At 36.0% G+C, this 17,108-nt stretch overlaps 1 protein-coding gene across 2 annotated transcripts; it reads right to left on the bottom strand.

The window, feature by feature from the left end:
- Positions 1–14: 14 nt before the first annotated feature.
- Positions 15–15,677, bottom strand: LOC103421798 (DNA-directed RNA polymerase III subunit 1). Of its 2 annotated transcripts, XM_008359842.4 has the most exons (28): positions 15,489–15,677; positions 15,220–15,296; positions 14,980–15,109; positions 14,485–14,637; positions 13,232–13,409; positions 12,940–13,124; positions 12,722–12,831; positions 12,470–12,569; positions 11,093–11,308; positions 10,810–10,958; positions 10,568–10,706; positions 10,337–10,477; positions 9,533–9,721; positions 9,187–9,397; positions 8,030–8,123; positions 7,158–7,392; positions 6,679–6,870; positions 5,711–5,809; positions 4,689–4,895; positions 4,335–4,610; positions 3,769–3,916; positions 3,510–3,661; positions 2,906–3,061; positions 2,714–2,830; positions 2,481–2,590; positions 1,366–1,570; positions 1,038–1,240; positions 15–417 (listed from the first exon to the last, which is right to left on the bottom strand). In XM_008359842.4, the coding sequence occupies exons 2-28, from the start codon at positions 15,291–15,293 to the stop codon at positions 327–329; spliced, it is 4,260 nt and encodes a 1,419-aa protein (XP_008358064.3). In that variant the 5' UTR covers positions 15,294–15,296; positions 15,489–15,677; the 3' UTR covers positions 15–326. The 2 variants fall into 2 exon arrangements, with proteins under 2 accessions (XP_008358064.3, XP_008358068.3); XM_008359846.4 differs by lacking the exon at positions 15–417 and having other exon boundaries at positions 1,034–1,240.
- Positions 15,678–17,108: the final 1,431 nt, after the last annotated feature.

The following is a 17,108-nucleotide window of genomic DNA, read 5'->3' as shown; positions in this document are numbered from 1 at the left end:
TTAACAACAAAAAATAAACTCTATGCAAAAAAATAATAATAATAATTGTTAACGGGGTGAAACAGATGATTCGTTAGCTTAACGGATCAAGTTCGGGTGATCCGTTCACTTAACGGGTCGGATTGAATCCGATCCAAACCCAATAAACCCGACCCGTTTACAGGTCTAGCTGCAAGGACCACCCGATGTTCCAGTCAATCCTCAGGTAACTGAGGTGAAAGGCGAGCCATCTAGACATGATGGTAGAGCAACCAAAATGTAAGCGTCGAGGCTGTGTGACGCAGTTGTGGAGAAGTGAGACGCTTCACAAATCATTTTTCTTCAAATCAGGTAAGAATCGGTTGTGGCCCATAATCCAGCTGCACATCTGAACGTGGTAGTCCCAAATCTGTGGGTTGCTCCAGACAAGAAGAAACACTGCTCATGGAAAAACATTCAGTTAAAGCTTCCGGGGGGTTCACAAAACAAAACCCGAAACAACAGAAAGTAAGGCCATAAAACCAACAAAATATATTAGATATGGCGCATGTTAGATACAGAAGTAGATCAAAGCATGCAAACCACTATTGCGATTAGTAATGCAGTTCTTTAAATTGTCCTTCAACCAGCGGTGCACATTTGTCCAAAAAAAAAAAAAAAACTAGCGGTACACAGAAACTGATGCTGCCGAATGCACGACTCAAGGAAAGAAGGGGAAACAATGATTCATTAACTGAAACAGGATGGAGTTAATCCATTTAATTATAATGACTAGACAGATTGACAGTTTGCCGACTTCAAATTTGATTCGGTGAACCCAGGAGATCGGGCAAGTTCAGAATAACACTTGTCGAGAAGATTTTCAGTTGCAACCACAGTTGATTGTCAAACATATTTAGTGTGGTATTACTGCTCTAAGAACATAATATAATCAGACTTCCTTATCACTGTCGCATCAAAATTACTGAACGTTCGGAGAGCATACATGTGCAATAGAGTGAACCTACGCAACATAAGGACTCAAACTATGAACGCATGTATAAATACTAAATTCTTACCTTTGCCTAACTTTGAACATTCCAGTGCCTATCTGCATTGGGATACCCATGATGATGCTCTCACTTACGCCTTCAATCTTGTCAACTCTCCCGTTTACACTAGCATTAAATAGGATATCGTCTGTCCGCTCAAATGAAGCAAGCATCAAAACACTCTTGTCCATTTTTGAAACGCCAAATCTTGTGATTCCAAGAACTTCACCCTGTCATGTAGAATAATTTATACATGAATATGCATCCTCACTCTAACTGCATGTCTAATACATCAGTGTGCACCAATTTTTCTTTTTAGATTTCCAGTAAAAGATTCGGTATCAAAGGAATTTACCCTGTATGTCATAACATCCGCTAGAAAAATCATATGGCGATCGTCTATGTTCATTCCGTGTGATTTCATTACTTTCTTTATCTCCTCAATGATACAGACTCTAGCAGCTTCAATTCCAAGTGTCCGCTGCACTTCCATAACATCATTACTTGTCGTTTTACAACCATCAATTCCTTCAGTGCCCATTACCGCTAGAAGACCGGTGCTATAAAGTAACACAACCGGCAATAAGATTAACAAAACAGCTGACATTTAGAATCATTTTCTTGGAGCAAAATAACAACTACCGCTTGGAAATTAGAAACATAACACAATACGATGAAAACTACAGAAACCACACACACACACACACAACGAAATTCAATTAATGCCCATAATTATATTGCATAACCTATAACTCACTCAGTTTTCTTTCTGTCACGGAGGGAATGAAACAACCCTGTTCTTTCCCCTCTGGTTTCCCACCCACCACATCATTTTTGGGTTGGGTTATATCTTTTCTATTTTGTTTGTCTACGTTCGGGATAATGATATCTTTTCTTCATAAGGCATCTTCACCAATGAAAACTAAAGATTTTGACGATGGAAGCACATAACAAGTATCTGCCTATGCCAAGTTTGGCTCCTAAGGTTCATTGGTTATTGAATATTTCATCTTAGTCCTTTTCCAGGACAGAAAAGACGTGGAAGACACTACTGGGTGAAGCTTTTTTTCCTGTAAATGTTAATCAAAACTAAAAGGTGAAGTTACTGACGCCAAGGTTAAAGTATTCAGGGTACTGTTCCATCTTTCTGGAAGTGACTTTGTAATAAATAAATTAGTTTACTATGAGCAGCAACTGAAAATTCACATGGCATCACAAATAAATCATCCAATTTGGATACACATTACATCATAAATAAAGAACCCAGAAAGACTCCTAACTAAATGTGCACTAAATCATATGCCGATTGCCGAATGTGGACCAGTACGAGAGATATCAATCACCATTTTGCATGAGAAATATAATCAAACATCAGGCCAAACTGATGCAAATATAATAGTTTGAAGAGATCTAACATGTAAACCGTTCAAACCTTACGTCACGCGAAATTATATTTTATAACAAACTCACCCTTCTGCAAACAACTTGTACTTCTTTTCGTCTCCTTTAACTTCAATATCATTTTTCTCTTTTTTCACCTTTTCTTCATTAATAACAACACGCTGAACTGTGCCTACACCCTGTTATTGAAAGAATTTAATGAATCACATCAGCTTGATATATTCTAAACTTGGTAAATCGAAACAGGAAAATAAGCACGGTCATTTATGAAATAACTTTCAGAAAAAAATTAGAAGTCTCACCCGTACTATAACTTTTGGGAGCATACTCTTTAGATAGTCGAGGTGAAAATAGAGCCTACTCCTATCAGCCTCCTGAGGAAGAATTTCTAACTTTCTGATATCCAAAACCCTAATATGCTGCATATGAGACATGACCATGAGTCATTATTAAGAACATATAAAAGTTAGCTAACTAACATGTCAAATTCTCACCTCGCTCTTCAGTTTGATTCTCGGTGTTCGTAAAATTGATTCTTTTACAACATTAGCATCTATAGACAAGTGTGCATCTTGAATCATGACCATATCAAGTGTGATGACTATAGATGCCGCTCTTGAAGTCATTACAGTTTTTATACTCTTAGCAACCTTCAAAACAACAGCCAAATGTATAAGTGAAATCATACAATGGAGACGGAGAATAGACAACCCTATCCAAGTCACCAGGAAGAAAAGTTTCGGGTGGTTAAAGAATATTAGATCCATGCACGTCCAACAATAAGTAAGATACACTACTAATAGAACATCAACCTTTACCTTAAAACATTCTGAAACAAATCAAACACTAGTTTGACTTTCTAAAAAAAACCTGTTCTTGAGCAATCCAACTAAGCCAAAAAACTTAATTGACTACCGATCCAAAGTTGTTAAGAAAGGTAACAGGAAAAAAACAGAAACCTTAATTTGCATTGCCAACTAATCACGTTCAGTTGAAAACTACATATACAACAGTATAAAATATAAACTTCATTGAGTGATCAACAGTAGGCTATTGTCAAATTTACAATATTAGTAACAAATAAGTTAAAATACATACCTGCCCTAGATTTGTTTTCTCAATCCGGCCTGCTACCAGCCGTGCGAATTTCGCATTAGTATCCCACTCAAGTACTGCAGTGATGATGGGTGTACTGATCTTTTTTGCTCCATTTATTATTTCCTTGATACGAGGGACCCCAAGGGTAACGTCTAACAAAGAGTTAAGGATCAAATTTAAAACCAACCAGTAAATAGCCAAAAGTCCATGCAGCTTTTATACATATTTAACTTTACTCATTCTAATGAATCAAGGATACTCATGCTTGCAACTCCGGCAAAGTGAAAAGTTTTTAATGTCATCTGCGTCCCAGGTTCGCCAATACTTTGAGCTCCAATTACTCCAATTGCTGTCCCAGCTTCGACCTTTTTTGAATGATAACGAGAAATGCAAGTATCGAGGAAGACCTACAATTTAAATGTAAAGGAAATTCAATAGAGGCACAATCATATGTTCTAACCAACAAACTCCAAAAATGTAAAGGGCTAACTCTAGTTCTCAGAAGAAAACAATAGATAACCAGACAATTTCAAAAGATACACAAGGAACATAACACCAAATATTACAAACAGGAAATGGCTCAGCCCAAAATTACATAAACAATCTCATAATAAAAAATCGTGAACGAATGTCCAACTTGCACACTGATATAAAATACATCAAACATCCAAATGCCTTACACCAATACAATTTTGGCAAGTACACATGCAGACGCTTGCATTTGAAGTTGCTCACATTATTGATATGTCTAAGACTATAAAAAGTAAAAACAAATAGGGAATGCAAAAGGTGACTACTTGCACTAAAACATAGGAAAATAAGTACCTTCAGCTGTTGAGAAGTAACACCAGATATATTTTGGACAATCTTATCCAGAGTAGCAGACTTTTCCTTCCATGCAGGATTTTGATCCAGCACAAAAGTCTCATGTGTTTCTCTAAATGTTTTTACAAATTTATCCAGGAATTTCTCCAAAGAAGTTTTGAAACCAGCAGCACAACCGCCATCAGGAGTCATATCGTGTTTTGAAAGCCTGCTACTCACTATTTCAGACACTTCTTCAGGAGACAAGGTATCACTTCCTCCAGCAGGACATGTGGCCTGTAAATGGACCTCATCAACTCAACAATGAAAAGTCCATGATTACTTCTGAACCAAATGAAAATCAACGTTTCATACCTTGGCTTTCAAAAACAATCGGTTGAAGTCCAAAGGAGCTCCACTTTCTTTTCCTTCCATCATTGCAGGATCCATACCGTCATCCCCATAACAAAATTGAACTATAGATCCACTTGAATTCCTTACTGTGTTATCGTACTGGACAGATAGGTCCTCCAAAATTTTTGACAATCTACGAGACATGTATCCAGTATCAGCTGTTTTCACCTGCAAAGGTAAACAAAAATCAAAGACAAAGTATTTCAAGACCCAAAGAACTCTGTTTGGCTGATAGAACTGAACCCCACAAATACATTCAAATGTTATAATAGATTAACAATCTGTCCAGGTTTGACAATGAGGTTACTGCTAATTTTATTGAATCTTCTAATGTGTGAAGATGGAGCTAGATTAAACTGAATTCTTACATTTGTGTATAATGTGTAAAGAGAGGGAGTAGACTATCAACCAAATATTTTAAATTTTAGTGTGCATCAGCTCTTTTGCTATGTCTGTTAAAAGAAATATAGGTGTATTAGGTAATTCCAAGGTGGTGTTTTACATTTCATGCTGAGAAGCCTAAAGTACGGGACAGAGTCAGTTTGGGCTGGAGTAATTACGAGACAAAGTCAGTTTGGGGTCTCGAAACCTTGTCTATAGTAATAAAACTTCTGTTCCTTTTCTTTTTACTTTATTATTTTTTGAGTTAAATTACTGTTAGGAAACTTGAATAGCAATTTATATCATATAAAGCAACAAAATACAAACAACAACCAAATAAGGGGCTTGTCCAGGAACATTTTCATGACATATCAGCTATTCTATGTACATGCTGAACAAGTATTAACTCATACTATTCACCGTCTATAATTTTCTTGATCACCCCATATATTTTAGCTATATTAAATATCCAGTAGCAAGCAATCTGTAAGTTTGACAAGTGATGCACAGGCCCAAATCAAGTGGGTCTAGAACCAAATAAAAAAAAAACACATTAATAATGTGACTCGGAAGATTGATGAAGTTATGACTAGTTAACATACGGCTGTATCCACAAGCCCTTCTCGCCCGCCCATTGTATGGAAAAAGAACTCAGTAGCTGTCAAGCCACTGTAAAAGGAACTAGCAACAAAGCCCTTTGCCTGCATCAATAATAACAGAATGTTCATTAAACACATAAATTCAGACGAAAAGGTTGATAAAAACATTATATAATTCATCAAACTATAAACACAAAGTGAATACCTCCAATGCATACTAGGTTTCACAATGGACTTACAAAAACTTGCATTAAAGTTCAAATAATAAACATTCAGCTGGTTTCACTTCTTTGTTTTCACAAGAGACATAACTTCATTAAGATAAAAATAAAAAAAACAGTACAATGTAAGTGAACACAACAAGTAGTATACTTCTAAAAGAACAACAGCAACACCTTGGTCCTATGAGAAAACATCAAGACAAAAACAGAATTAACTACAAAACAGAAAATAAATAAATAAAATAAAAGAGAGAGAGAGAGAGAGAGAGAGAGAGAGAGAGAGAGAGAGAAAGAAAAGAAAGCTCCTTAAATTCCGAAGCTATAAATTAAAAAAGAAACTTTGTCCCATAACCACTCACCTCCTCACCCGCCACATTCTCAAATATCCTCCTATTTCTTCCGAACAACTTAATCTTTTATCAGGGAGAAAAACAAAAACCAATGTTCTTGCAAAGCACGAATTTTTCTAAACATAACCAATTATAGAGTTTTTCAAGGGGTTGGCATGCCTCCTTTCTTTTTGAAGTATTCTATTATCTTTCTAATCTCTCCCTATTCTCTTCAATTTCAATCGTTGTCGAAGCCACAAAGAGCAACCTGCCTTCAATCCATAATGTAGACAATCTTATAGCCATATATGCCAGACAAATTTTTTTAGAGACTATATGCATGTCAAATTAGCATATGATATGAGTCACATCACATCTCACACACACATACAAAATTGACTAAAATCGGCACAGAACTTACAGCAGGCATCTTTGCAAATCTAGGGAAGTGAGGAAGGCTTCGATCTATGAATCCATTAGGTGCACGACGACCCCCAACTGATTGCTGGCCAACACAGGCAACCATCTGGCTGATATTGATAGGAGATCCTTTAGAACCACACTGGGACATGATCAAGGGACTATTTCTCCAATGGAGCTTTTGCATGCACAACTATAGAAACATGGCAAAAGACAATTTCAAAACCATCGTCTTTGAAATATTCTTGCATGACAATAGAAAATATAAATAATTGCTAAACAAACTGTGCTACTCCAACACACATGGCGCAAAGTTTTCAAATGAAAGTAATTTTAAACAGACATACTCTAAGAAGTTAAAACTAGAATTTTGTACTTTAAAACTAAGAATTGAGATTGAGACTTAAAAAATACACTAAAAGGAAACCCAAAAGGGAAGTTCAATGCATAAACAAAGGAAACAGTAATTAAAAAACTCACCTTTCCAGTTTGATCTCTAATATTGTTTAGTAAACTAGTTATCCCAGTCTCAAGTGATTGTGCGGCATCAAAACCAGGTACAAGTGGTAGCTGTCCTTCATTATACAACTTTATCTGGCCACCGCATTTGTCATAACCTTCTTTAATTAATTTTTCTTTCTCATCGTACAAACTGTCACTTGGTTGTACATCGCTAATCCCAATTGAGAATCCATGATTACCAATCCATCGGGCACTGCCACCCATGCAAATATGACAAAATTAAACACATAATATTGTTGTATGTACCATTTAAATGCACAAAGAACAATGACATCAAAATATGGATGCATCATTTGATGAGTCATCCAACTAGAAGATTAGATGATGAATATGATTGAAAAAGATAATTTCTAATTTACGAACGCAAGGTTAGACATTCCTAAAGGGAAGCAAAATAATATACAGCATCAATATCATGGAATGTCAAAACTCGGTGATGGATAATCATCAAAGCTACAACAGGAAGACAAAATCGTCTAAGAAAAATAAAAAAATTTGCAAATAGAAACCTTCTAAGTTTTAAATCTCAACACAATATTTAGAGCATTAAAAATGTACCACCTCTAACATGATTTTTATTTTCTGATCACCCATCTCAAATACGTCGGACTAGGATTTTTTTGGGTCAGCATACATGGTATATTATGTTAAAAAATTCAACTTGCTGAGTAACTTTTAGTCATACCTTTTTAGTTAACATTTTTGATAAATGTATGCAATAAAATAAACAATAGGTTAGAAATATGACAGAAGACAATAAAACTAATTTGAAATGTCAAGATGGGTTTAAAAGAACTACCATTCAAGAAATAATTGTGCTGCATACATACCTTAACTTTGCCAGGCGATTCATGCAAGAAGCAGCAGCATGAGCTTTATAGTCTCTCAATAGAACAGAGTAAAGTCCATCCTTATTGCCGTTCCCTGGAATGATATAAATGCAAAACTGTAAGCCTCAATGGTTCAATATCACTCACTCAGATATCCAAATGCAATATATGATAAAATGAAAATAAAAGTCCAAGAGACTTTCAAGTTTCAAATCAAGAAAATTAACTAGATCAGAAAAAGTCGTACCCAATTCTCAACTAAATTTTTTGGTAGGGTTACAAGGTTCTAAGGGAAGTCATGACTATCTTAGCTCTGTATAAAGATTCTGAGAGTTTATTATCAGTTATGCTAACCTTTACCTCATTAACTTCTTTTGAGAACAATAGGTTTACTTAAAATGGAGCGAAGCTAAGTATTTCCTTTGTTTCCCTCCAAGGAATATTGGAGTCTACGTAACACCAAAAATTTCTTCCATGTAACTACACTCTGCAGTTAACGCATTTGATTGAATGAATCATCCAAGCCAAACAAATTGAAAAATGGGATGAGAGACCCAGGAGGACACGGCATACAAGTATGTATGGCTTTGATTTCTAGATGTGAGATTTCTCAACCCACCCCCTCACATATGAGGTGACTTGAGCCAAACATGTAGACAACATATATTGTGTGACATGGGAGCTCAGGTGGTCACTGGGCCTAACAAGCAAAATGAGTAGTTTAGCCCTTGAACCCTTGTAAATCAAAAATAAAAGAATCCTCCCCTTTCCCCTCTCTCCAGTCACATATTCACAATTCAATAAGCCCGAGCCTCAGGAGTTCTGATGAATTTTTACCCCACTACAAATGCATATTTCTTGGTTATTAATGCATATGAGGGAGCTGCTTACCTAGAAGGTTTTGTTTACTGTATTGCTTATTGTATGGTTTTCAGGTAGCTGTTAGGTCAGGTTGTCAGAGAAAATCTTATCCTCTATAACTTCAATAATCTGTTGTTACAAATTTGTTTCTCGTAAAAAATGCAAAATTATTTTTTATCCTTCCTCTTCTATCAAATGAAATGTAGTGGAAATGGTCTATCTAGGTATTTTAAACAATGCAGGACATAGACAAACATATACTATCAAAAGACACAGAATTAATCAAGAAAACTGACCCAAAGTACCCTTCCCAAGTTGCCCAGCTATGAGCTCACTGTTACGAAAATAAACAAATCCGTCGTTTGGGCACATTGCTTCAATTTCTCTTCCATCTCCAGTCTTGGTGTAGGATTTCTCTGTAACTGTAAAATTCAAATAGACTCTCACATTTGAATTTGGGCGTACTAGAACACTAAATAATTGTTTTCCTGTCCATAGCTCTATTGGCTGCAAAACAACAGTTAAGGAGAGAAAAGATAAATACTAGAAACGATATAGACATATAACTGAAATTCTCAAGTGTAAGGGTACAATTGTGTAACAAATTTACAACAGAAATAAATGATGGCTTCAGTAACTCACCTTAATTACAGAAGGTGTTGGCAAGTCAATAGTATCCGCTCCATCCCCCATATATGAACACATGAGAGAAAAAGATGCACGGTCATAAAATGTGTCCTTCCTTGTAATAAGGAAAGAGGACGTTAGAAAATCTTGGGTGGAAGCAACCAAAACCTCTCCATTTTTTGGAGTACATAGATTGTTTTGCACCTGACAAACACACTGAAATGTTACACCAAAAACAATTGCAGCGAACAATCAACAGAAGTATAAGCCAAAAGAGACGACGCATGACTTTCCACACCAAGAAAATAGGGAATAGAAACGAAAATAAAACGCATTCACAGTCTATAATGCATCACTGATGTATGACCTCCCAGGACCAAGGAGACAACCACCAAAATTAGGGTTTTACCTAGCTTGACAGGGCAGCAACAAAGACAGTAATAGAAATAACCTACTGAAACTCATTACCATAGCAGAAACGAACAAGCTCATTTGGTCAAATTTTTTTTTTTTCGAGGCACCAATCTAATTAATGACAAACAATAAAGTTACAAGGGAAATGGACAAGAAGATCAATCCAAAGAAAGCAAAGCACAATGGATTTACAGATGTTAGCGATGCTAGAAACGACCCAATCAAAGCACAACACCTAGAAAACAGCAGCTTGCCCAACTGAGAGATCAGAATAATAACACCAAGACACTGCAATGCTCAAAATATACCAATGATTGTGAATAATGTAGTGAAAAACTGTATTTTTATGCATAGCCATTAGCCATAGGCATATATCTCAATGAAGTGTGATCCAATCTTATTTACCCCCATCAACGTAAGAGCTTCTGTCCGGGCCTCTTCTGTTTGCGGGACATGCATATTCATTTCATCACCATCAAAATCAGCATTGTATGGGTTGCAAACAGATTCATTAAACCTCAATGTTCTCCAAGGCATAATCTTAGCCTGCATATACAAAATGATAACATGTGACTAAATATCAACAAAATCACAAAACAATGCCACATACAAAAATAATTATAAACATTTAATCACCCTATGACACATGAGAGACATCCGATGCAAGCTTGGTTGTCTGTTGAAAAGAACAACGTCCCCGTCTTCTAGGTGGCGTTCAACTATGTCACCATATTTTAGTGAATCAGCAATGCTCTTTCTGTTAACCTTTAAAACCCTTCGGCACAAAACAATAAATTCAACATCAGCAACAAAGCAAGCATTTCAATATAAGAAAAGAACCCAAAAGCAAGCAACATTAGCACAAAACTATTACGTACCATTCAGTCCCATCAGAATTTCTAAGCACTCTGGCACCAGGGTACTTATCAGGTCCATTACTGACACACTGCCTCAACTTCTCAATATTATGATGGGAAACACGTTCTGGATAAGTTAATATTGTAGCCATTTTGATAGGGATTCCAACCTAGATTCAATCAAGATTTAGAGGAAACAAACATAACAGGCAAATAAAATTAGCACAATTGTGTCAGAGGTTTTAGCAGAATATGCAAATAAAATTAGCACAATTATGTCAGAGATTTTAGAAGAATATCTAACCTCGGTAATTTTCAGATTAGGGTCTGGTGATATAACAGTTCGACCAGTATATTCTACACGCTTCCCAGATAAATTCCCACGAAAGCGCCCTCCTTTCCCTTTCAGGCGCTGCACAAAACCAGCCAATGGCTTGGAAGTTTGCATGGAAAAGGGAACACCACGAACATCACTGTTTATGTACTGTGCAACCTCAACTTGAAGTATCTCCCAACTCGCCTGAACAACAGTTCTCAACATTAAGCATTACAAATCATACTATAGAACCACAAGCAATATCTACTATCCTATTAAACTTCACCAGCAAACAAGATATTCAAATATGTTTTAAACAGCATTTGCGCAAAAAGCGGCCACATAATTAGCTCACGATTTCTAAACAGTAAGTCAGCAATCAACTAATGAATAAACAGATGCAATTCTTTTTCTTTTTATACAAAACAGAACAATTGGGTCAATAAAGGTTAACAGTACAACCAAGGGCGGAGCACCAGTCCACAAAAAGATACTATCCTCAGCCAACGAAAATAGGACAATAAACTGAATTACAACTGTACAAGAACAAGCATCCCTCAGCCAAGAAACCCCAGAACCAGCAGCCAAATAACCTACATTCTCGACCCAAAAAAAATAAAAAATAAAAACCTACATTCGAAACATAGAAAACAGCTTCCTGAAAAGCTCTTGGTACAACATGCCTCCCAATCCAGAAGAAATGGATGAAACAGAATGTCTTTAAATTTTTTGAACAAAGAAGGCCCTGTTAAAACTAAAGTCTAATTCATTCCCAAATTGAGCTCAGATCCTCCTCCTTTCCTTCAAGATTCCATTGTTCCGGTCCAACCATATACACCACAACAAGGCCAAGGCAGCACATCTACGAAGAGTATACATCTTCTTGGATGCCCTGGCACCAAAATGGTTTCCCAAAAGCAGCACGTACCTGTTTCTAGGACACACCCACATCACCACGAACACCTTTTGAAAACCACTCTGAATCCCTATTGGCTGCAATTATATCTTTCTGAGTGACTTATGCATGTTCCATCACCAAAATTGACACAACGTATTATTTGGACAAATTTGACATGGTTAGGAACTATAAAGGTGTGTTTGTTAGGTTTTAAACTATTAAGACAAGAGTAGAATGTAGTTTGGCCAAACCAACAGAAAAAGAAGGCACAAAATCATGAATGTGACTCAAATCTCAGGAAACCTAAAATATTTGTGTGCAAATAGCATTATATACGAAACAAGATTTCTATACTAGTGCCTGGGTAGGTCTATATCAAGCATGAAGAATTACATGTACAAATGTGAAGTAAACAACGAGACACTGGTGATAAACTTTGGAGGACATATATCCTCCATGATTCATACCAAACATTTGGCTGCAGAACTTGCTTCTATTAAATCCTGTCGGAGACTAGAATTTGATTGAATAATTCTCTTCAACCTCTCTGTAATGTCATTTTCATTACTGCAATAGGAAAAGTAGAACCCTAATAAGTATTATTTGCAGCTGTACTACCATAAAAGCACTGAAAAAAGATGTTTATGGTATCTATTTACAAACATGAAAAGAAAAGGGAGCAAAAGCTTCATATTGAGTAAATAAAATATTGAGATGACCTCTGTGATCCATCCACAATAACAGAAGGACGAATAGGTATCGGCGGCACGGCAATGTTTGTCATTATGAGGTTCTCTGGTCTATCTGAAAGATAAAGCAACTCACAATCCTGCAATAACAATAGAAAATACAAATATGCTTCAAGAGGAACAGAATGCAAGAGAATATATAACCATGCACCATTTTCATTGTTCTTTAACTATTTTATAAGTAGTACCTCATCAACCATCCTTTTGAACAGTGAAAAAACTCTAGCAGGGTTTAGATTATGAGTAGCCGGATTAAAGGACGCTTTGGACTCTTTCGTGTGAGATATTGCTGATCTAAAATCATCCATAACACCAATAAATTTTGAACGATCATGGATAATGCCCAGCACACCCACAGCCTTCTTCACTGAACCTATAAAGCATAACATATCAAGCCATGACTACTTTTGAAAGATGATAGAAGATCCAGCCAGAAAAACAAAAACGATAAAGTATCAAGAGGGAATATATGAGCCAAACCATTTATAAATCCACATTTGGAGCACTTCACTGGTCTATTATTGGTTGTCAAGCTATTACACTTCTTCACTATCACTTTCATCAACTCACTTTTCTTCATGGGCTCCATTTTGGGACGTCTCATTTTCTTCAAAAATTCGATGCGCATTCCCTCCTCCAAAAGTATGCCAGAACATAACTGCATATCATGCAATAACAACTTGAAATTCCAGTAAAAACAGGGTTTACTTGGCTAATAAGATTGCATTGTAAAGAGTCCAGTGTCAAAGCAGTTATTATTTTGAGTCATTAGTGCAAGAGTATGGGTCTCTTTTACACAATGGTGAGGTTATTAATTCTAGCAAAACTGAAGTTTCCCTTATTTGCCCCATTAGTTCATGAATTTTGCAAGAGAAAACAATAAAAGCCTTAATCTATTACAAAAAAGAAAACATTCTCTAAACCATATGAAGGGAACTATGAATCACTAAAAGAAATTAAGAAACATAAATCTCAATGATGTAGTTTCAGAAAACATCAAGATTATTATACATAAAGTTCCAGAGTTTGTGACTGTTATGGTTTGACTGATCACAACTTGTATATTTATTTGAGTCATTTTTTCTTATTTTATTCAGAAATTTACATAAAGTGTATATATATATTTTTTATTGATCATATTAGCGAATATCTTTATTTAATATTATTTTTTTGTGAATTATACAAAATAAATTATTGTGGATGGGATGGGGAACTTGACCCACATTGCGGAATCCGTTCACTCAATAGGGATCCCCATACCCAACCTGGAATGGGGAGGGGATTGGATCCAACACTCAGTGCACAAACCCGACCCTCCCCTCTTGCCAGTCCTAGGTGGTAGCAAGATACGTTCAAGGTTTATGTTCTTGTCTGACCTAAATAAAAGCCAAGCTCAAGCATTTAGCCCAACACATTGTTTAGATGTAAATTTAACCACATTTCATGTATGCTAAATTCTCAAAATTATTTGAGAAGCACTGAATTTCCCTTGACAGTGGCCAGATAAGGTGTAAAATGGAGAGCCTAGATTCAATTTTAGGCACTTGGTGGCCTAAACCTAAGTCTCGTAAAATCAAATATCCCAAAATCTCAACCAATCTCAAACTAAAAAGAAGAAATATATAAAAAGTTGTTAGATTTAACTTTTTAATAGGAAAAAAAAAACATATAAAGGAACATAATTCAAATTCATTAGAAAGTAATTACAAATGGAGTTAACATATTCTCTGTACCTTACAAATGCACTTCAATATGTCCACAATAGTACTTAAATACCCAACATTGAAAACAGGAAGGGCAAGCACCAAGTATCCAAAGTGCCCCGGGCAGTCCTTCGTTGTCCCACCACAGGTAGCACATGCACCACTACTCCTATTTGCAGGACCCTGAAGCAATACCAGAACATCCAAAGGAAAGAATAATCTACTGTTAGAGTACTACTTGGTCATTCTTTGTTCTTTATTTGAATCGTTTCTAATTGCACTCGTCCATGTGAAATGAATTCAAACAAAACTAGAACTTTCAGAAAATGTTATTCTGTGTGTGAGTCAATTATATTGAGTGTATTGGTTAACTTGTTCCCTTAATCCTGTTTAATACTTCTTATGGTCAGTCCTAATGCCTGCACAAATCCATGGATTAGTCTAACATTTCGACAATTTCCATATAATTCAACCGAAGTTGCTTCAACAAGAATCAAAAGCAACAATTAAAGGGTGGGAGAGTACCAAGCGGGGGTCCAATAAGCCGCCTTCAATAGGCTTCCGATTGGAATCATAATATTGACCTTTAAAGATTTGAACTTCAGCCATTTTCCTGATCTCCTTGTCGGACATCGCACTGAATTTCCATTTTTCTCTACAGGCACAATGATAACAGGCATTGAATTATACAAACCGAAAGCGTCTCACTTTACAAAATTGAACAAATCAAAATTTACTTTTTGAAGAAAAATGAAAAGGGCTTACATTCTAAGGTGTCCTTCGTCTTCGATGAAAGGCTGTTTGGTAAAGATTATGGTCTTGGCTTGCCCTCTATTCATCCTCTACATTGATCATACCCAAAAGAGACGAAAACTAATTAATTAAAGATGAATTAATTAATCACAAAATTAGATTGAAATACTCGAATGCCGGCTTAATTTGATCATAACTATTGAAATTAAACGGAAAAAAAATTGTATATTTGTATTTCCATTACACTGCTGCAAATTTAAAGATATGATAAATAGCAGTACCGGATGGTGGCTGCGGCGCCGACGGTGGAGTCTTCAATGGAGGTGGCGCAGAAGCAACTGCTGCAGTTAGAGAGAGTGAAAGAGAAGAGAGCGCTCAGAAAGGTTTTGGGTTGGGTTTTAGGCTAGCGGCACATGCTTCAGCGACCGGTTTGGTTCGAACCGCTCAAACCGGCTGAAATGTTAAAACTGAATTTTAGAAGGTTTTTTATGGCTAAATAACCAAAATGGTCTATGAGATTTGCATAACTCATCAATTTGGTCCCTAACATTTCAAATCGATAAAAGTGGTCCCTGAGATTGTCCACCATCCATCATTTTGGTCATTCCGTTAAAAACTTCGTTAAGTGTCCCGGAGCTCTTGGCCGGAAGTTTAGATAATTTTCAAAGCTTCGTAACTCAGTCGTTTTTTAACCAAATTCGACCCATAATATATCAAAATGAAGATAGGAAAGTGTAGAATAAGATTATACCTATTTTAAAAATAGCCTCAAAGTTGACTGGTCTGAAGGAAAACTGGAAAACTCGCCGGAAACTGGGTAAACTTTAAACGTTCATAACTTCTTCAATACTCAACGAAATCAAGTTATTCAAAAACGAAAATCATACTTCTCAACGAGACGAAGAGAATTGTACCTTTTTGACAGCTAACTCATCGTGGTTTGGCTGGAAAACGGCTCGAAAGTGGTTGTCTTGGTCTCAATTTAGCCACTTTCAAGCCGTTTTCCGGCCAAACCAAGGCTATTTAGCCATTGAAAAAGTTACCATTTTCCTTTTCTCGTCGAGAAGTATGATTTTCGTTTTTGAATCACTTGATTTCGTTGAGTATTGAAGAAGTTATGAACGTTTAAAGTTTACCTAGTTTCCGGCGAGTTTTCCAGTTTTCCCTCGGACCAGTCAACTTTGAGGCTATTTTTCGGCCATCTCCGGCAGCCATTGGGCTTCCAAATTGGTAAAATTATATTCTACACTTTCCTATCTTCATTTTGATATATTATGAGTCGAATTTGGTTACGAAATGATTGAGTTATGAAGTTTTGAAAATTGCCCAAACTTCTGGCTAATAGCTCCGGGACATCTAACGGAGTTTTTAACAGAATGACCAAAATAATGGATGGTAGACAATCTCAGTGACCACTATTATTGATTTGAAATGTTAGGGACCAAAGTGATGAGTTATGCAAATCTCAGAGATTATTTTGGTTATTTAGCAGATTTTTTAGCACCCACTATACAATTATTATTAAATGACCTACATATTCTACATGAAATGACTGTTTAGGCCTCATAAGATTTTAATAATGAAAATAAAATTTACCAACAAAACTTTCAAATGCACTCCAACCGTATATTCTACTTTAGAACAAAGGAAGTTTTAATGAAGCACTTCCGGTACTGTTCACTTTTAACGAAAAACCTATTTTTACCTTTTCTTTGTAATATTAACTACACATTTATTTGTCATTTTTCATTAAAACTAAAGTTTTTTTTTACTTTTCGTTAGTTTTCCTTAAAACAAAACGCTAACTAATAAAAGTACAAACACGTTGATGAAAAAATGTTATTTTTGACCGATGAAACATAAATTGACGTTTTGGGAGGCTTCACATTTTTCGTATTTGA

The sequence above is a fragment of the Malus domestica genome, chromosome 03 (assembly GCF_042453785.1).
Source record: "Malus domestica chromosome 03, GDT2T_hap1".
In the NCBI taxonomy this organism is placed as follows: Eukaryota; Viridiplantae; Streptophyta; class Magnoliopsida; order Rosales; family Rosaceae; genus Malus; species Malus domestica.
Note: the sequence above shows the minus strand (reverse complement) of the source record. Positions and strands in the feature narration are given on the sequence as shown.

Excerpts from the sequence above, each read along its gene's own strand:
- LOC103421798 (XM_008359842.4), bottom strand. The coding sequence starts at position 15,293 with ATGAATAGAGGGCAAGCCAAGACCATAATCTTTACCAAACAGCCTTTC. Across the intron at positions 9,722-10,336 it reads AAGCTCTTACGTTGATGGGG|GTGCAAAACAATCTATGTAC; the intron begins GTAAATAAGATT and ends TGTGTTTGTCAG. Across the intron at positions 1,571-2,480 it reads TACAAGTTGTTTGCAGAAGG|CACCGGTCTTCTAGCGGTAA; the intron begins GTGAGTTTGTTA and ends GTTACTTTATAG.